The 21289-nt window shown below is 34.2% G+C and overlaps 1 protein-coding gene across 1 annotated transcript; it reads left to right on the forward strand.

Moving 5' to 3' along the window:
• Window positions 1–10192: 10192 nt before the first annotated feature.
• On the forward strand, window positions 10193–19787 carry LOC124361228 (serine protease inhibitor dipetalogastin-like). Its single transcript, XM_046815271.1, has 8 exons — window positions 10193–10208; window positions 11103–11315; window positions 14457–14603; window positions 15988–16140; window positions 16687–16857; window positions 17433–17603; window positions 18093–18251; window positions 18501–19787. The coding sequence occupies exons 1-8, from the start codon at window positions 10193–10195 to the stop codon at window positions 18578–18580; spliced, it is 1110 nt and encodes a 369-aa protein (XP_046671227.1). The 3' UTR covers window positions 18581–19787.
• The last annotated feature ends 1502 nt before the right edge of the window (window positions 19788–21289 follow it).

Below are 21289 nucleotides of genomic sequence, written 5' to 3' on the forward strand. Positions count from 1 at the left end.
CACACTTTGGACAAATATAAAAAATAAATAAAATTATTCTCATTTCTAGTTGTTCTTTTAAAGAGTATAGATAAATATCAAGATCTTTCATCGACCTACGAAATGAGCTGTTATAGCAAATCATAGTCGATTCATTATAAACAGTAATACATTACGGTGATAGATTTGTAAAAAAATACAAAAAGTGCAGGAAATATAAGTAGAAAAATAAGGACCGTTAAGTAGTTGTAAATGGCACTGCTCTTTGTAATATGGAGAAATAAATAAGCAGTATGTGAATCCTTGTTTCCTGCATCTACTTTAATAAAAAATTGAGCGTTCGGCATGTTACTGATTGACGCACAGACATAAACTATTGGGCAATCTAAAAGTGCTGCAGACTTGTAATTCATTACTCAGACATAACCAAAAATACAAAAATGTATTGTTTTTGGTTTCAAAAAATCTAATTATTCGCTAAGAAATCAATTGTAATTAAAGAAATCTGTCATTTATTTTACATTCTTGGTAAGTTTAATGGCGAGTGAACAACAAATTAAAGATGAGCTGAAAGACAATATCCGAGCACCTCTCGCCTAGAGTTGTCTGTCACCAGTAACGGAAGCATGAGGCAAGTCTGTCTGCACTGTCAGGGGTTACGAAACAGCCCAGAGTTGGCCACACTAAACAGCTTACCCAGCAAATGTGCGTTTTGTGGCACACCACAACCTTGAACTACTTTTTACCCGGTTACCTCAAACAGGTCTAGGCAAATTATTTTAGTTAGCTAATTACTATATACCTCAGCACATTAGTGAAGTATATTACAATTTTTTAAACAGTTTTACTTTAAGATTTTCTTTTTTTTTCAGACACTTTCATAAATTTCTCACTTACTCGCCTTATTTATTCAAGCACTTATATCTTAAAACTAAATTTTGAATCTCTTCTTCCAAGACATTTGCCGCCTGTTCTGATAGTCGTTCACACTTCTTTGTCGTCGTTAAAGTTTTCCTTTTTTTCCCGGACACTTTCATAAATTTCCCACTTACTCGCCTTATTTATTCAAGCACTTATATCTTAAAACTAAATTTTGAATCTCTTCTTCCAAGACATTTGCCGCCTGTTCTGATAGTCGTTCACACTTCTTTGTCGTCGTTAACAGTTTTTTTCCCGCCAAGTAATGTTTCAAAACATTTTCCATTTGAAAGAATTAACAATTTCCCAAGTCTAGCCAGCTAGATGAGTATTCGACCGGTTTGGCTTAATCTTTTAAGATTTACTATATATTTGTCTTAAAACTGTCCATTACCGCAGACTGTTTTATTGAAAAAATGTATTTGATTCATAAAGTCTTGCATGTGTACAATCATTCCTGTACATCCATTAAAAATATCACGTGCAAGTGATTCAAAAAATTGTGTTTAGTAATAGTCCCAAAATTACAAATGATCAGATCTGCCTGTAAATTAGGCCCACCGCTACACAAAAAAGTAAAGTAAAGTAAATATGTCTTATTTTACCAAGCGAAGTTAGGGCTAAGAAGCCCTCTCTTACACTTAACCTGGGGACCAACGGGCTTAAAGGTGACTTCCGAACCATCACCAATGGCCAGGCAGGCGGGCTGCCTGCAAGGACAGGATCGCGCAGCGGTCACCCATCCAAGCAGCAGCCACGCTCGACGTTGCTTGATATGGTTATCTTGCGATAACCGTTGTACCCTCTACACTGCACCATTGGCACAATCACTATAATAGAGAATGCCATGTGATACTGAAATACGCACTTAAAAGACTCAAGTTACGTCAACTGTATGTCGTTTTATATAAATCCATTAACATTTTCTAACAGTACAACTATTAACACAATCGATAGTAATGTGTATCAAACGTATACAGCGAAGAATTTTCGTAAAGCACTACTTTGTTCTACTAGACTACAGAATTTTAAGAGTTACAACAGCACACAATGAATAGGCCACTATAGTACGCTTTATCATGTGTCAAAACTCGACGTTGAGAGACTTTTTATCCTTTACAACCCCCAAGAAAATGGTTATACCAAACAAGTATAATGTAGTAGAATAGGAAAGCGTAATCAAGTCATAGTTAAACATCTCAATTACACAGTAACACTGACGATCTAAACACTAATTATGTACTCGGATAATAAATGGTGTTTTGTTATATTTACGAGTAATTAATTTTTGAGTGTGGAAATACAAAAAAATAGGTACAAACAAGGTTTAGAAATTTAAATGTGCCGTCCGCTTGGACAGTACTGTATAAATACACAAATCCCACGAATATTTAGAAAGTAAACTGGAAAATGTTCATAAACCTTGGAAATAATATATAGAAACTTCAAAATTCAATGTTAAAAATAGTTCTACATCATTCCAAATTCCAGTTGGATTCAGAAAAAAGTTAATTATCACGTAAATATTATGTCAGGAATTAATAATTTTCGTTATTAATAGCACAACTCTACAAGTGAAATATTGGGGTTATGAGTCGAAGCAGTGTATAACAGTTAATGCCATTTTCGTAGTGAAAAACAATTCTATTTATTTTAAAACTTAAAATGATAAAAATGGCAACGTTTTGTTCATCATCCGTTAAAACATACATTATAAAAAGTTATATTACACTTTTTCAAAGAATTTAAGGAGGAAAATAACTTCTAAAAGATCGTTCTTCTGCAATAAATATTTACAAAGGACGGACCGTAAAAGAAAAGCTAGGAAACTTGACCTTCAAGAGAGAGTGGAGGGGAGAAAAAGAGAGGTGGGGAAGGGAATCTTTATCAGACAATAATCTTTGATAGTAATGATCGATGGGGAAAACATCGGATTTATAACTATTGTCTCCTCCATTGGCTGTTTTATAAGTTTCAAAATTGGCTCGAATACTAATCTCTCTGTTTAAATGTTTGGATATTTTAATGAAAATCATCTAACTTGTTTAGATTTTAGAGTAATACAGTATACATATACTGTAATGCGAACACCATACCATCAGAGTAAAATATCCACAAGAACCAATATTTCACACAGATCGAATGATTCACACAATATGGACAGAGGAATGCAGAGGCGTGCAATATGTTGCTGACACTACCCTTCTCAGAAGTCATGGATGACCTCCTTCCGACTGGTCGCCGCGACCACTAGAGATCTCCCCTCCTGAGTTAGTGAGAGGCCAAGGGTTCAATACTTTCCACGTATTTTTCAATTTTAAGTTCACTAAAACAGTCCATGAACGTTATCAGCCGAAGTAAACAGATATTATACAAAATTGTAGAAGAAAATATTTGCTTAATCAAACTTATTTAAACCTTTCTGGAATTGTTAGTCGAATTTCTGGAATTCTAAACATTGTGTACATTAAATACACAAAACATGAATATTCATAATTATCCATGTAAGCTACTTCATAGGCAACTTCATACTAGTTTAACGCAGTATGACATGAGCATCATAGTCTACTCTTTTAAAACGGGAAGCGTTCTGATGATTTATATAATTATTTACCAAACTTCGAAACTACCTCAGTAATAATATGCTTAAAGACTACTGGGTTGGAATCAAGAGGCCAAAAACGAAACAAGAGAGTGCGTATGAAGTAACAAGATTGTCAATGCTACATTCAATTGAATGTGATTGAGTAGTTAGTTCCTAGGATTCCGGCAGTTGCTATTGAAACATTCCAGAACGAAGGGAAGCCATAAAGTTGAGAAAAATCGATTTATAGTGCATATATCAGAGACAGTATAGTTGTATTTGAGTTTAGGGGAGAAAGGAGTATGTCTTTACTCTATTCTTTTTATGAATATTATGCACAGAATTTTTAATTGTAAATAATTGTATGGATACATTGGTAATACATAATGTTCAGAAACTATCGACCAACAATCCGAAAAATGCCTCTACCATTTTGCATCTCTCTTTATTTAGCCTAATAATGCGCATACAGATAAATTAAAATCGACTAGTTCAGTGAACTGATTAGATACGTTCAAATTCCCTAATCTAATATCACTGATAAGCCTCTTCAGTAATATCTCTAGAGTTCTTTTAGTTAAAATTACGATTCTTAAAAACTAAAAATGGCAAGCAGACATTGGACAAAAGGCTGTATAATTAACGTGTAATTAGATTACTAGATATTTTTTATGAAATTCGTATTTCTATTTTATGAAATTAATTAATTTCTCTATTATATTAAGAACTTCATAGGTCTCTCTATCTTGAATCAATATACGGGTACTGACCAAGTAGTGTACGAATCTAAACTATGTAAGGTAGGGGTAATCAACACCACGTGTCACGTAACAGGCTTTACTGAGGTTGCGTGTAAAATTTCTAAGTTTTTAGCTCAATTTATCCTCGAGATGTTCTGAGGGTAAAGATATACAGGCGGAAAAAAGGCATACAGAAATGAAATGTTCAAAGCAGTGTTTAAATAATAAAATTATAGCCTACACACCTAGTCACCAAAAGATTATGTTGTGTGTGTTAGGGTAGTTTGGCTATATATGTTAATGTGGTATATGATAAAATCTCATACGATTGTATCAAATTTGTTTAAAACTTATATAGTTTATCGTTGCCACCATGGTACCCATAAGATCAATATAATATTCGCTAATGCTCAGAACATTCCATAGAGTGACATGGACTCGAATCTCAAATCAAAAGTCTATAGCTAGGTTTGTTCTCGAGATGTCGTGCGGATAGAAAGATAGAAATAAGAAAAATCCTCCAGCCCCTCGAATGATAGGTTTGCTAACGCTAAACCATAAAGTGCGGATTTGTACCGCTGAACTGATCGGATCTATTTCAGGGAGTTGCGGCCTAATATCAGGGTTGGATGGAAGGAAATAATGCACATTTATCTCTTCTAAGTTACGAGTATATTGAATTATCCCAGAAGATTGGGTGCTCCTCATGTGTACATCGCTGTTATGTATAGATCCCATGAACTTCTTTCGACAAAGAAGAAATCCTGAAATCAGAGAGTAGAATATTTTATATTTTGCCATTACGATGTTGAAGGAATTATTTTTATAATTAATAGCGTTGATGTATTCTTTGCTGGAATATATGTACTTAGTTTAAGTGTATCCCATACATACAGACTACTGGAAGATCGTGCGTGGTTACCAGTAGCTATGGATTCGTCTGCTCCCAGTTTAGTTCCTATTATTAGTGGTGTAATAGGAAACCCACAATTAGTTTTCCAAGCGATTTCAAGATACGTTGTATCTATTAGAATATAAAATAATCTTTAAATTAATTTGAAACATTTTAAATAATTGAAGATAAAAGGCTGGAGTGGGTAACAAACGAGAGAACATTAACAACTTTGAGCTTTCCACGTCATTTGGTTTATGAGCTCATACAGTGGTTGTTTACGTTGTTCTTTTGAACAGTTCATACCTCTGCCTCGGAGAACCCTACGCAGCCGAGGCTCATTCTGCATTATAAACGAACAATTTGTGATTTACACGATGGAACTTTGGTGTTTATAGCATCAATGCTGTGATTCGAGTCAAAAAGAAAATTACAAAATCATTTGCAGATCATATCGGGGTTATGATTGAACTTCATCTGTTGTCCAGTCAGCATCGGATACTCATCGTGTCGCAACCGTTCTGTAGCATAAACGTACACAAGTTCTCTTCCGATGCAATACGGCCGGTAGGAACTATGCCTAAATTCCGGCTCTTCCTTAAAGTACGTATTCTTAATGGAAGGCAGTTGATTGGCACTCATGCAATTAAGGTATAAGGCTTGGACGGTCTCTTAGTTAATTTAATACGTTCGTTATACTAAGTGTTCCAGCTCACCATCTATTCCGTAGGTACTTTTTGCACAGCTAGGTGTTCTCCATGTCATGAGTAAAAGCATTTCGAGCCAAATAATCCTCGACCCACTTGGAAAGGGACATCGCTATAACGACTGTTGAGCATGTAATAGGGAATGGTAACACATTCTTGAAACCAACTTGCCATCGTATCCGTGCCAAAATGTTTGACATTGCATATTGCAGTTGTATAAATACTGTCAAACGGCTTAGAACATCAGAGAAGGCAACGTGAAATTAAAGCATTTAGACCTCATCTCGTAAAACATAACAGCTACAACTGTGTCTTTTCATCACAACCACCGTCAATGCAGTACTGGCGTAAATAGACTAGATCCGCTCTTGACGTTTTATGTGACCTCTACAAAATAGTTTATGCGATATTTAAAAGAAGTAGAATAATAAGACATTATAGAACAATTAAGGATAAGTAAAGAAAACTTACAAAAACGGCTACCTTGCCTAATATTTTAAAGCTGGATGGGGATGCCTTTCAATTTAACGTGTTGGTACATCTTTTTCAGAAACCTTTCAACCTTCAGGGTTAAAATCTGTGCACAGTCAATCTGTTTGTTTAAAGAGTAAACTGAATCGTATTTTATCCTTATGGTTAAAACTATGACAAAATTAATTTTTAAACCTCTATATCTTTGTAGTTATTTTTTATAATTGTATTTATCTACTATATTGGTATAATCCTAGACCCACATCATTATTGAAAGAATCATTTACATTCTGGGATTTTCAATGTAAACACTTACGCATTGAGGTAGTGAAGTTTTGTGTTTGAAAGCTTCAAGATTTCCTTCAGGTTCAGCAATTTTATACTTATACCATGTATTTGGTAGATCGGGACAAAGTAGATGTAGGGTTGATCGTCCGTAGAACCGTGATATCAACATGTGGCCCAAACAACTTTTCTCAAACCTTACGAATCATATGTATTTTACCTAATGAGCTTTTCATAGTATTCTTTCTTGTAGCTGATCTATTTTTTAATCTATATCTTCTTTTTCCATGCAATGCTTTGCCTATGTCTCCCCTATGGTTTCTTAGTAGTTGACCATCCTTTTTTTTAATGTGTCCGACGTAATAAAGTTTTTTTTATTTCCATACAGTTTTTTTTTAGTACACACTATCAAAATGACATAGAATTTCCATCTCCTAAGAAGGTTATATAGTGCAATCCTCTTCTTTATTCATAACGGCCAAATATATTCACAGATGCCACGTTTTCCATCCGAAATTTTGAAAGGACATCAGCTTTAAACGGTAAGATATGTCGAGAACATGAACGAATGATCTTTAAAAACTCTCCAGTCATCGCAGTATTTTAATAGGTAAATCAATTCGAATGCTTGACGTATAGGATAAGAAGCAAGAAGAGAATAAATATGACAATAATAGTTTTATAAAATATTATCACTCATTTGTAGGAAGAACAAATTACACGTCCTGTATCAAGGGCTCTGTTCTGCGTATTGCACTAACTCTAAGGAGTACAGGCAGTTGCCGCTAGAGCGTAGTAGTGGATTATGCACCTTCCATTGAACAATGAACATGGTAAATATAAATGTAAGAAAAGTTTTCTAAGCGCCTGCACATTATAACCTGCAATTACGAGATAGATACGTATTTATTTACAATAGTGAAACACTATTTGAAGGCGCTAAGTTATGATGTATAATTGGGTCTAAACTAAATTTTTGGTTGAACTTAAAGGTTGAGTGGTAGACCACTTTGTAATGAAATACATTATGCATGTACAATACATTTTTGACATATTTTCTTGATCGTGACATCAAGGTAAAATCTACATCGGGGTTGGAAATATAATTTACTTCAACCAGAAATGCTCATACGCGGGCAAAACTTACGAAAAGCGTGCGAAGCGCGCGGGAAACAGCTAGTAGTTTTATAAAATATTATCACCATTTGTAGGAAGAACAAATACACGTACTGTATCAAGGGCTCTGTTCTGAGGATTGCACCAACTCTAAAGAGTACAGATTTTCGTTGCCGCTAGAGTGTAGTAGTGGATTATGCACCTTCCATTGTTTTCATGGAAAAATACTTCTGAAATGTATAAAATGTATTAATTTTTAGCCATTGACACGTTGGGGTTTTTTTTGAAAAAATTCAAACTTTAGATTATGTTATTGTAAAAGTATGCAACAATAATTATTCAGACTCGTATTCTTTTAGTTATGAAAACGTATTGTTTTATTTAGTTACTGTAATATGCAATATGCATATGTTAAGCTTATAACAGGAGGATGGTAATAATATTTTATTCATGAATAATACTTAGATCTCTTTTACCGAACGCAGATGTACAGTCTTAATGGGCAAGAACGTAGCCAGGATAAATGTTTGGGGGAGAGGGGTCCAGACAACTATTACTTTCTCGAAGTGTACAGAAAGTAACGCCCCATTTTGTTCCTTAAAAAGTTCTTGATTGAGAACGATCTTTCAGCAGTACTTCTCAATAATACTGAACTATTTAAATAATAATAATAGTTTACTAAGAAAATAATTTTAAAAAATTGAAAGTTTGGGGGGCGGGGTCCGGATCCCTTAGACACCCTAACTGGCTACACCCTTGTTAATGAGGTAATCTTATTATTTTTGAATTCTGTGCATAATAGACCATATGTTTATTTAAGAATAAATCAGTTTTATTTTATTGATAGTGGAAGTTATGATGCTGATACTTAATCGGTTCACTATTGGTCAGTTACAGTGTTAAGTTACAGGTCATCAAGGCATAGCGTTCACAATGTAAATAAAGGCTACAGCTACATGGTAATTCAGCTACATGGAGATCGGACTTTGAGGATGATTTGACACCAAAGCGTTTTGAAATTGGACTTTTTGTGTCTTCTGATGTTTGCACTAATCACTAGAATAACTCAGATCATTGTAAAAGTGTACAGGATACCTTTCTCTGATGAAGTAATTCGAATTGGGTAATGTAATCTCCGTATTGCAATCAGCATTATCAAAATTAAATTCTTGCAGTTTAGATTCTACTCAGTTTAGATGTTATTGAACTTGCTATTCTCTATCAAATCAAAGATCCTTTCTAAACAATAGCGTAAATGCCAGAAGTTGTTGTTTATTTTTGGTGCAACATCTATTGTGATATTAAACAAGTCATAATATAATTATAAAGGTATAATAGTGAAAAACCAAAAATTAGTTATAAGTATAATCTTCAAATACAAAATTAATTTGTTTAAAATTACAAACGTTTGAAATTCAAAAGGTAATTGGTAAATGGCATTGAAAGTTCAATAAAACTGCAATATATACTAGCTTTTGTCACTACTGCGCTCTATCGCGGTTTGAAAGTACTTCTATAGATTTATGCTTAAGGCAGTACAACACTCAGCTGTTCAGTTTTGTAATTCAATAAAGTGGTATGCGTAAAAAGTGATTGATATGAATAATATGATAAATGTACTATATTTGACTCAAAAGTACGTTTAAGTTGTGGGATTAGTTACCATAATTCTTGTTAGAAATTATTCCCATTTCCTAAAGAAGGCTTGTGAGTGCAGATGAATTACTTGGTTTTAATGAATAATAATATTTTGATAAAAATAATTGTTCTATTGGCATATAGACAACTTCATACTAGCTTATGGAAGACTCCTATATCAATATTAGCAATATTAAGTTATTCACAAATATAAATAATAAAGTTCATATAAAGTCAAATATAAAGTTATACATCTCTGCCATTTATTAACGTTCGTGCGTATTAGGACTCGAAGGAAAAGAAGTAGGCAAATGCAAAAGTACAGAGTTATTTTTCATCATTATAAAAAGTAAGTTTTCGGTACAAGATCTATGTTTACGAGTCAAGTCATTCCTACGAGTCCTGAAGGTTGCATTGAGCACACAGCAAATTAGCTGTTGGTCTAAAATTGCCGGCTCAAAATTTAAATTATTCAAGTTCTTAGTTAAATGTACACGCTAAAGATCGGGAAGAACGGGGTTAGTATTTACAGACTTTACTGAATGTTAAAGCAATAAATTTATTAGTCACCAACTATTTTAACGATTGCACTTTAGCTCGAACTAATATTTGTTTAGGCTTCACAAAAAAGTGTTTAATTTCTCAAAACTTAATTCTTGTAGGTTGAACACAACTTTTGTATCAGCCGTGTGCTTACCTGTCTGAGACAGCCGGGCACCCAGTCCAGGCGGAAGCCGGAAGGTATAGTTGCTGACGGGGTTGTGTATGTTTGTATGTCAGTATGTGCAGAGGTCTGTCAACAACTCAGCCTTGACTACAGAATGGTGCCACCAACCACTCCGAGTTACCTGTCACTACAGACATGTTGCTACTGTTAGGTAAGTTTAACTATTGTGGTCCTTAACAGCTTAATAATGTAACTTATAGAATAATGTGTGCATTTAAGGAACACCACGCAGTTAATGCAAAATTTCCCAGGAAATAGTCCTTAAGTGCTCATAATTTTGAAATTAATTCGGCTTCGTCGTAAATCCTAGTTTTCCTTGTTCCTTCAGTTAAGACGAGTTAAGAACCATATGACTGCTGTAACCCTTAATCAATTAATTATGAGCTAGTAAAACTAATTTAATGTAATGACTGTTGATGAAATAGATTTATAAAACTAGCTTGTGGATCCACGTTGTGTATAACAGAATTTATTAGTAATAGTGTTAATTGTGGTGTTTAACATAACGAATGGTTCATAGCTGTGAAGTCAAATGATCGCTTATACATGAAGAATAGGAAATGTACCCGGAAATGAGATACTTATTCATTTTTCTTCTAATATCGGAAGGATAAATGTTTTAATTGAAAATTAACACTCTATTGGTGATTCGAGATTCTATGTGTGACTTTACTCTATCTGTAACTCTTCATGTTCTCACACGTACGTACACATGACGAATTGCATTTGGCCTATAGGCTATACAAGTCTAATATGTAAAATTTGTATAAATTACTTTTGTTCAGGCTAGACAAATAATTAATTAAATACATTCTAAAGCCAACTGGTATTGTTAGAATCAAATACAAAGCTGACTCTATATAACTCTAGAGAAAGCAATTATTGTATTGTTACTGATATTAATTTGTTTGTGTTGACCAATCGTGTAATAAAGGCTCTGTGTTAGTGTTTAGTTGCTTAGTTTGTGTTATCCACACAATGGATGATCAGTAAGAAGAAGGAATATTTAGAAATACCAGTAACTAAGCGCCTAACATTGTTACAGCGGTGTGGGTGACAGTGACAGTGACGGCGGTGGTGGCTAACCTCCCCACACCCTCGGACCTTCACGAGATGGAGTTGTCCACATTCTACGCGGACTGCTCCGTGTACGAAGACCCTGCACTGTTCGGAGGCCCAGTGTGCTGCAGCGACGGTCAGACCTACGCCAACTGTGTGCACATGGCGTGTCTCAACCACTGGCGGGCACCAGAACATAGTAAGTGCACTTATCACTACACAGGGATATCTCTTATGCCTAAGAGATAACTCATCCTATGCTATGAATTGAGGTATGAAAAATGTGAGCTCTTGGAATGAGAGGCTCAAGTAGCTCAGGTAGTAATTATTTGAACGAAAAAGATCAAAGTTATGTGGTGCAGCTCTAGCGTCGGACCTCAGAATTAACTGAAATAATCCACCGGACCTCAAATCACCTCGTCCATATAAACGATTTATCTCTTGTGTAAATAATTCCATCAAAGCTTATACTTGATTGTAAGATTTACTTTGTCTTATAACTATAATATTATAACTAGGAATGAAAATTTCTCGACATATTTATAAGATTTGTCAATTTATAAAATTTTGATTACATAAACTACGTAAATGTCTACATAATCGCAATAAGCAACAGAGATTTGTTGTCAAAGTAACGGATTGAAGGATACCCAGCAGGGATCACTTCTGGCTGGTTTATACCTTCCAGTTGAACCTACCACTGGGCACTGCAAAAACCGATGTGTCACTTAAATCTGGGAATCCCTATGGATGTCCAAGAGCGGCATATCACTAACAGCAAATGACGAGATTCTAGGGTGCAAGGGCAATTCGTTAGGTCTAGTCTACTGCGGGAGATGACTGTTGGAGTTTGGTGGGGTTCGTTCCCTAACTATCAGAGGTTCTTGCTAGCCTCAACAAGAGTGTGCCACCCCTTGCCTGCTTTGACTGGAGAGACTGGTTCAGAGTAGGCCTCCCCTTCTTCCGGGGGGACATGACTTTGAAATTAGTGCCCTAATTCTTCCTCATGGATCTCGATAGGAGGTGGCAAGAAAAGAAAAAAACGGATTGAAGGGACCATCAGAGCTGCAGGGACTACACAGATCTCGTACATAGCAGAACATTTCGTTGGATGAGATTGATAAAATGATTCTTCCTAACACTATTTTCCCCTCTCTCATTTTCCTAAATCAGTGAAGTAACAATATTTTAGCGAGTGGCAAGTCTGTAGAAATAAATATTATATTCAGTAACTCTCAATAAAGATCCGTTACTCTTCGGTAACTGTAATGAGTAATTATCATTGATGTCAATCGTATTTTTGTCGTTATTTGGAATTTTTTCCGATGAGTTGTGCAGTTGATTATAAGCGAGCACAGTACTTACCGGGTAATCTGAAATAAATTTATACTTTCTCCTCCAAAATAATTTATTTAGGAACTTATAATTGTAAATATTAATATTTGTATAATATTATATATATTATATATATATATATATATATATACAGTATTTTCAGGGAGAAGGTTAATATGCACGGCGCTGCAAAAGATAAAAGTTTTGAAAGCGCCTGCACATTATAAACTGATATTACGAGACAGTTGCGTAAATTAAATATCCAAACAATATTTGAAGGCGTTAAGTTAAGATGTATATTTGTCTTTAAAATAAATTTCTGGTTGAACTAAAAGCTTGAGTGTTAAACAAATTTTTTTAATAAAGTACGTGTACGTGTACAATGGCTTTAAAAATGCACTTTTGATAGATTTTATTGATCGTGGAAACAGGACAAACTCTGCATCGCCATTGGAAATATAATTCACTTGATCAGAAATGCTCTATACGGGCAAAGCTTACGAAAAGCGCGCGAAGCCGCGGGAAACAACTAGTCTGAAATAAATTTATACTCTCTCCTACAAAATAATTTATTAGGAACTTATAATTTTTAATACGAATAGTTAAAACATTTGAGTGTATTTACAGGGTTCTATTCACTGATCCTTAGAATTTATATTTTCAAAGATAAACGAGTTTTGCAGCAATTCAAAATTTGTTAAAAACGAAACATCATACTAAGGAAAATATAACAGTGTAATAATTTGTAAATAGGCTACCCTATACATTATTTAAAGTTGATTGAAAACAAATATGTTAGTAGTAGGTTGTAGTAATTTACAATAAAATGTGGCACTATATCAATTGAAGATACACTCATAAAATATTGGAATGGGATAAAAGTCTCAAGGAAAGTAACACTATAAGTACCTGAACAGTTGTACCATTGTGAAGAGTCACATAAGAAAAGATGTTCTCTTTAGTTTAATACGAATATATAACATAGAGTGTATTTATATCTAGGAAATCCTGTCACATCGATACTATGAGAGAAAAGGCCGACTTTCCTTCCTTATTACATATAGTACAATGTTTTCTTTACCCCTCAATTCAATACAGGGTTTGCAAACATTATCAACCTGTACCTGGTTACTTTTCAGGTGAATATATACAAGAATCATCATGTAATGTAACTACTTGGATTTCTGTCAATCTTCTTTGTAAATAAAACATTCGTAACTACTCTAAACTGGTTTTATTACAGTGTCCATTTGAGCATACATTACTACTGTTACAATAAAAGACTGACTTATACCTTTCACTTGAACCTACAATGTTTACTACAAAACCGATGTCACAAAACTGGGTAACCCCACGGATGTTCAAGAGCGGGACATCACTAATAGCAAACGTCGAGGTATTGGGGTGCAAGGGTAAATTGATAGGTCTAGTCTACTGCAATGGATGGCTGTTGCTGTTGGTGTTGGTGGGGATCTCTAAATGTTAAATGCAGTTGCTAATCTGGACGTGCCTTATTTGAATGCAGACACTGGTACAGAGTTGACCTACCCTTATTTCAATGTCACATTGGTCCCCCTAATCCCACCCTATCCATCTTGTCACTCTGAAAGCAAGCGCAAAGGTTATTATAGGACTGAGTGCAATGAGAAATTTCTCAACCTTTTGTCCTAAAAAAAAAAAAAAAAAAAAAAAAAAAATACAGTTGTTACATTCATGTCTCTACATAAGTCTTAAGTACAATTTTGTTGTTTTTGGTGTAATAACTATTTGATATTTTTCCTTAATGTGTACATTAAGTTCTTTCATAATTTTTTACAAACATGTATTGAAATAAAAAAGTGGTAACAATCGTACATAAAAGGAAAAATAGACTTATAAATGCTATGTACACTTCAGATCTCTTTATCAATATGTATATTTTAGCGCATTAAACTCTTATTGGGGTACAATATGAACATATTGGTAGTAAGAATATTCAGAACTAATGTTGTTTGCTGTGTGACAGAGGTGAAGTTGATGAGCAAGGGACCATGTGAGGAGACAACGCTCCCTCCAACCTGGTCACCGGTGTACCTGCCAGTCTGCGGCCTGGACAATCTCACGTACGCGAACATCGATGCTCTGGTGCTTCACAACGAGAATTCGGGCTCGGGTATGTAGTCAGCACGCACTGCTCCATTCCTATAAGTGTGTGTTAAGCGATTACATCTCAACTCATTACTCTATATCTGTATACATCTTTAGATAATACGTATGCTATATTTTAACAAGGAATAGAACAAATTAAACCGATTTTTGTGGTTAACATTATATTAGTATAGAAATGGTATAGTAAACATATTGAGTTATATTCTGCAACAGTAGCGAAGAATGGTTTATATATATAGAAAATTATTGCACGTGTCAATCAATTGAAGCACTTTAGTCAATTTAACTAAACTGTTGCTTAGAAATAAATTTAAATATTTGAAAACTTTAAGTAATAAGTATGAAACGCAAATAAATGTTAATGTTAATACTATAATTCGGTGTAGGAGTCTAAAATCCTAAAATTTCCTTCTAGTGGTAGGGTATAAACTGTCTATTAATTCGGATAGTATACTGTATATTCTGAAAATAATTTTTTCCCACAGTTTTTGGCATAATTTTAGTTTCTGTTATAGTTCTAAAAAGAGTGAGATAACATTTTTCAATTACTACGGATCTGACAGGTCGGACTTTTTTAAGATGTTTTATGTTTTTAGAACTATAATAGAAACTACAGATTTGTTTATAATGCCATTTTTGCCATAACTGATTTATTTGCAGGACATATTCATGCCAAGTTTAACAATAGTACAATTTTCGCACCGTTTTTTGTCTGCCCATCTAAGTAAGGTTAAGTAAGTCTCGATAGAAACTTGGTAAATAGGTTATTCTTAGCCCAAACAAGAGCTCTTTTCATTTTGGGATCAAAAGGCCAAAGGGCAGCAAAGTTATACTCAAAGAAAGTCACTAATCTTGGAAAAAACTTACAGTCAGTTCAGTAAAGTTTCTGTCGGGTCTATCGATATCCAATTGTAATTATTATTATATAATAATGTAATTTATTATTTCAACGGATTGATTGATTTTTAGGAGTGTTAATGAGAATAATTACTGTAACTAATAGTTGTAACTTTTTCAGTAATGATTCCGTAGAACATAGCGTAAATTTGTTTACTACTCACATGTTTATGTTCATTACTCTACGATCAAAATGAGAACTGAGCTCTTTCATTCAGGGTAGAATTCCGTAGTTAGTGTTTTGCTTACAGAAGGAAAATCTCATAACAGTTGCTTAAAAATGTAATTGATATTTCATTCAGCCGACGCTGACGTAATTTTCAAGCTGAGCTGATGTGTCTCTATTACTTAATCTGTGTATAGTTCATTTATTGGTAATACATAAAGGGTTTTAGTTTATTGTACATTCTCATCGATTTTTATATATGTAAAACAATTCTACTGATCGAGGTAATTTGGCACATTCCTCTTTTGATATGAACGAGTTTCAGGTATCGAGGTGCAGTACGAGGGCGAGTGTATGAACCCCACCGGCTCCTGTCTGGGTGTGGACGTGGGGTTCTGGAAGGACGCCGTGTGTGCCAGTAACGGGCGAACTTACCCCAGCGTCACAGCCGTCGCGGACATGCGCAGATTTGGCCAGTGTGAGTGTTAATCAACGAGTGCCAATCTCTAGTATCAGTGTGTTTGTGCAATGTCTTATATTATGTTATACCAATTCCAAGTTTACCTATCATAAGCATTATTGGTACTTAATTCTGTTTTCAAATATTTGTTAATTTACACATATATTTTATGACTTAACTATCCAGACTGTAAACGCTGAAAAGGGGTTAATTTAATACACATTTGTTTTAAGACGATTTAATTCTGGCTTAATGAGAATAATATAGCTAACAAAATATCAGCTAATTAAGGAAATGTCGCTATGTCGTGATATTTTCATTTATTAATTAAACTATTCTCCAAACAATGTAAATCAAATTACTAACATATCACCAACTTCAGTTATTAATTTCTCTATGGTTTTATATTTTATTCTGAATATTTTATTTATACCAAAATATTGTGTACAAGTATGAAATTATCTAAGGTTCCAGTGTCACTAATAACGTTATAACTTAAATCATTACCAACTGAGAAAGTGTGGCTAAAGGAACATTGTAATAACGATATTTCTCATGTGCCAGGTCTGGACGTCCTGCATGACGGAGGGTGTACGGTGGAAGAGGTGAGGGAAAGGATGAAAACACGCGCAGAAATATGCGAGTTGGCCCGTAGCTTCTACGAGTACAACCCCGTCTGCGGCAATGATGACATCTCGTACGCCAACCCCTACATCATGCTTTGCTTCAGACCCAGTGAGTAGTTCTGCTGCGGTTGACAGTGTCAAAAAAAGTTTTTGAGGCTGGTAGAATCGATTTTTGGTTATATTTTCACTTAAATTTCCTAAAAGCATTTAAAATAGGTAAGTTTATGCAATTTTGAAATCATATCCAAATAGTAACAGCTGAATATAAAAATAAATTTTTCAAATTAAATTAAATTAAAGAAATGCTAAAAAATTTTGTAATTTGAAATTTTTCTATAAAAACCATTTAACTCCCTCGAGTCATCTTTATATGTACATAATGTAAAACGTTTATATCGTTGTCTTCGACTATTGATATTTGACTTTAATTGCAATAGTTCCCTAAATTATGCTTTAAATGCCTACCATTCCTTTTAGAATTATGCGAAAATTGTTCTGTTTTCTGGTATTATGAATGGTATCTTAAAAGAGCCGTGACAAAAATTTTCTTAAAAAAAAAAAAAAAAAAAAAAAAAAAAAAAATACTTACAATAGATTGCCACCTTAAGGGAATCAGGAATAGCTGGGATAAATTGTTGAGACGTATGATGGGTTTACTTACAATGTGTGTACTTGTACTTGTAGACGTGGAGGAGAAGTACATGGGGGAGTGTGACTGCCCGGAACACAAGGCTTGTCAGGCAGCCGTGGACATTGACTCAGGAGCGATGGAATGTCCCGGCCCTGTGTGCGGCAGTGACGGTCTCACATACACCTCCATCCACCATCTCGACTGTGCCAAGATCAACGACAAACGTGAGTTGCATAATCCAGATCATGCCACATCCATCTTTAGTAATTTCGTAGGAGTAGTTTCACTATTTAGATACAACATTAAATGTAGGAGGTTGTCAATTGAGCCTAACAGTGTTTATGAATACTACTAGGAAAGTAGTAATTAGCTGTTGAACATAAAGTACCATTAGACATTTCCTTAATACTGTTCTTGATTTACCTCGAATGAATCCAAAAGAATTATACGTACAGTTCTACGAATCTATAATTTTCTGCACCTTTGACTCATATAAAACAAATTTATGCCTTAAAAATATTATATTTTTATCATGTAACGTATCATAAATACGTGCAGGCTATTATATTAACTAAAAAAAACGCTAATTAACGTATGTTAATGTCATCGAGTATTTTTAGAGAAAATATTTTGAAACACTTTTTCCATCTACGAAATATACTATACTACACGAGTTTCTCGACAAGAATTTATTTGATGTAAATATGCTGCAGACCTGTTCCTACTACACGAGGGCCCGTGCAGCCCGGCCGACAACCCCTGTGTGTCGATGCCTCCGGTGGATGATGGTGGATCGCCGGTCTGCGGCTCTGACGGCGTCACCTACGTCAACAGCTACGCTATCTGGTGCATGCAGCGTAAGGAAGATCCTTGTAAGTAATTATATTCCTCACCATCATTATATTCCTTCAAATTAATAAATTCGATCATTGTTTATCACAATCCTATTGAGAAGTAACAGCTCCCAAGGAATTACTAATACGATAATCATTTGAAATATACAATGCCGTTATTTATTCCTTTCCGTCAATAACGTGTTTAGTTGACTGTTCTAACAAGTAGTTTTATTTCTATGTAAAATTGTTGATGTTGGTGTTCTGAGGGAATGTTTGATGTTTCAGACCTCCGGTTCTTCCACGACGGCCCTTGCTTCAGACGATGTGTCGAGTGTTCCTGTAACCTGAGTTGTCCTGCCGTCTAATGCCTTCTATGCGACGTCGAGCGTGTGGCTTAAAAATTTGTACTGCACCATATCTCTTAGAGGATTTATAGAATTTTTCACCAATTATATCACTAGACTCAAAATCAAAGACATGTAAATACGTGAGACAACACCAGTCAGAAAGGATTAGCTGATATACCTTGCAGAGCCTAACTGCTCGTTGAGAACAAAGCATATTAGTTTGTATATCTTTTCATCACTCTGTATGGTAAAGGGCTACTTTCCAGCACAGCTCAGATCTACAAAAGACATAGTTTACCTCATAACTAAGCTGGTTTTCCTTCTCCCAAACATTACTTTCCCCATGAAAGAGTTCTTTCCTTATGTCAACATATCTTGCACTCTGTAAACACATCAGTGTGGTTCCGTAATTGTTTTTGACAGTTTTATGTTCAATCAGCTGATTTTAACACCAAAGCGAATTATATAATAGTGTTATATTTCCTTACTGAAGAATTTAAAGCTTGCCTTTTCCTCGCTTGCATTCTCACCCCACAATAGGTCAATTTCGAAATTATTAATAAAGTGTACTATTTGTTTATCCATTTTAAACTTTCAGCCCACTCTTTAATTAGTCTTAAGATATAAGGATAGTATTTTTATAATAAACATGCATAAACATAAGTTGATTTATTACAGTTAGTTTTGAGAATAAAATAAATTGATATTCTTTGTATCTCTTCATATGTTTAAATTAATTTAGTGAAAGTTAGACACATTTATGATATCTTAGTTGCATGAAATTTGTATCTATTTATTTTTAATTGCATATGTATTAAAAATCTTGTAGAATTAACATAAATTAAGAGAAGGAGAACTTAAAAGATTCATGAATGAAATCCATAAATTATTTTTACGAAGTTGCTGTATTATTAAATATTTTCTTTAGCGCAAATGCATATGTGTAGAATGCAGGTCTGCCCAACGTTTTGTACACTAAAGCATTTATTTTATGACAAGATTTACCCTTACACAAATGAGTTTTTTTTATAAACCATATAAAATTTAGTATTTATTTTTGAATAGTACTTTTATTGAAATGTAACTAATTGATGGTTGTTATGGAAGATAAATATGTTATTACATTTTTGTTTATTAGTGTTATTGTTTTTATATGTTTTGTATGTATTACTTATTTGTTACTTAAGTTAATAAAATGTACACTAAAATAAAAAAATCTTGCTTCTTGAACATGCAATATTCCTCTTACATTACAAACCTTTGGATAAACCACATAACTTTAAAATGTAAAACACAGTTTGTTGTGTTTGACAAAGTTTTTTATTTTTATCATACTATTATTAAGGGCTTACAACTTTTGTAAATGCTAAAGCAGATTTGTAAGCACGGTACCTAATCGGCTGGGGCGATTACAAAAGAGTTTCAGAGTAGTATCGCAAGGTATAGGTTTCAATTTGAAAACTTCGAATTAGTATTATGATTGGGGAGGGATAACCCTTAATTTTGGGAAAAAAATGTTTGGTTCTCCCAATGAGAAATAAAAACGAACTGAAATTTACTATGTAAAAAGACCATTTTAGTAAAAAAAAAAAAAACGGATAGTTTTGAACTGTTCAAATGATTACACTATAGACGTTCGATAGTCCATATTTTGTTATCTGGTTCTAAAAACAATGCTTAAAATGTTTAGTCGTTACCTATTTCAGCAAGTTTTTATAGAGTGTAAAAGTGACATTTAGACTGAGAACCAATTGCCATTTACGTAGTCACCTAGCTCTTTTAATATCACCTCTAGGCAGCTTCGGAAAGTTGATGTTTGAGATGTCGGACGTTGACAAGTGGGGGAGGGTTGGTGAGTTGAAATGAGTAAAACCATTATAGGAACGTAAAATGTCGAAGCAGGCCCAGGGGCAGTTAGTTGCTTTGCCGCAAAGCGGGCAGGAGTGTATTCTAACTTCTAATAATTTTAAATTGCACAGAGGAACTTACTGACAGAAATATTTATGATTCTTGTTGGGGTATAATATAAAATTTTATGGACAGGGAGGATTATATTGATGAACATTGGGAACATTCGGCCAATTTTGTAATAAAAGCCAAATACAAATATCTGGAAATAAAAGCTTTTTACAAAAAATATATAGATTATAAATTCGGGGCATAAAATGTATTTTGAAATTCATTAATTACGATGTCAAATTTTTAAACGAGTACAATTAATTAAGAAAACATACATGTTTTTTATATTGAATATTTCTTAAGTATTTTAAACGTTTCGATGAATAAAAGCATACCACTGCCTTCAGTCAACTTTCATATACATAATGTACACATATCGTTGTCTAAAGACACCTGAAAGTATCTGGAACTAGCCAGTAAACAGAAATCGTTCCGCCGATGGTAGTTCCTAGGTCTGACCGTGGGATGACGCTGCGATCAGTGTTCCAGCGAGGATTCTGTTCTTACCTTCAGTGTCGTCTGCTGACTGCAGCAGTTTTACTCCGTGCCTGATTATGACATGTTCCCAAGTACTACTTATATACATAAAATTCATTATGAATCGATCAGTATTTTTTTGTTTTTTCCTGTTCCCAGGAAAACGTATTCTAATACGCTTTAAAAAATATTCACCTAACCGAGCATGAAGTGCACCACCTCAAGAAATATTGTTGCAGTCCTACAGCACAAAGCACACACAAATTCAGCATTGGTCTCTCGTATTTTGGA

The sequence above is a fragment of the Homalodisca vitripennis genome, chromosome 4 (genome assembly GCF_021130785.1).
Source record: "Homalodisca vitripennis isolate AUS2020 chromosome 4, UT_GWSS_2.1, whole genome shotgun sequence".
NCBI lineage: Eukaryota > Metazoa > Arthropoda > Insecta > Hemiptera > Cicadellidae > Homalodisca > Homalodisca vitripennis.

What these genes read in the sequence shown, in the direction of transcription:
- LOC124361228 (XM_046815271.1), top strand. An exon ending in CTGGCGGGCACCAGAACATA is followed by an intron (nt 11,316 to 14,456) that starts GTAAGTGCACTT and finishes GCTGTGTGACAG; the next exon opens with AGGTGAAGTTGATGAGCAAG. An exon ending in GCAGCGTAAGGAAGATCCTT is followed by an intron (nt 18,252 to 18,500) that starts GTAAGTAATTAT and finishes TTGATGTTTCAG; the next exon opens with ACCTCCGGTTCTTCCACGAC.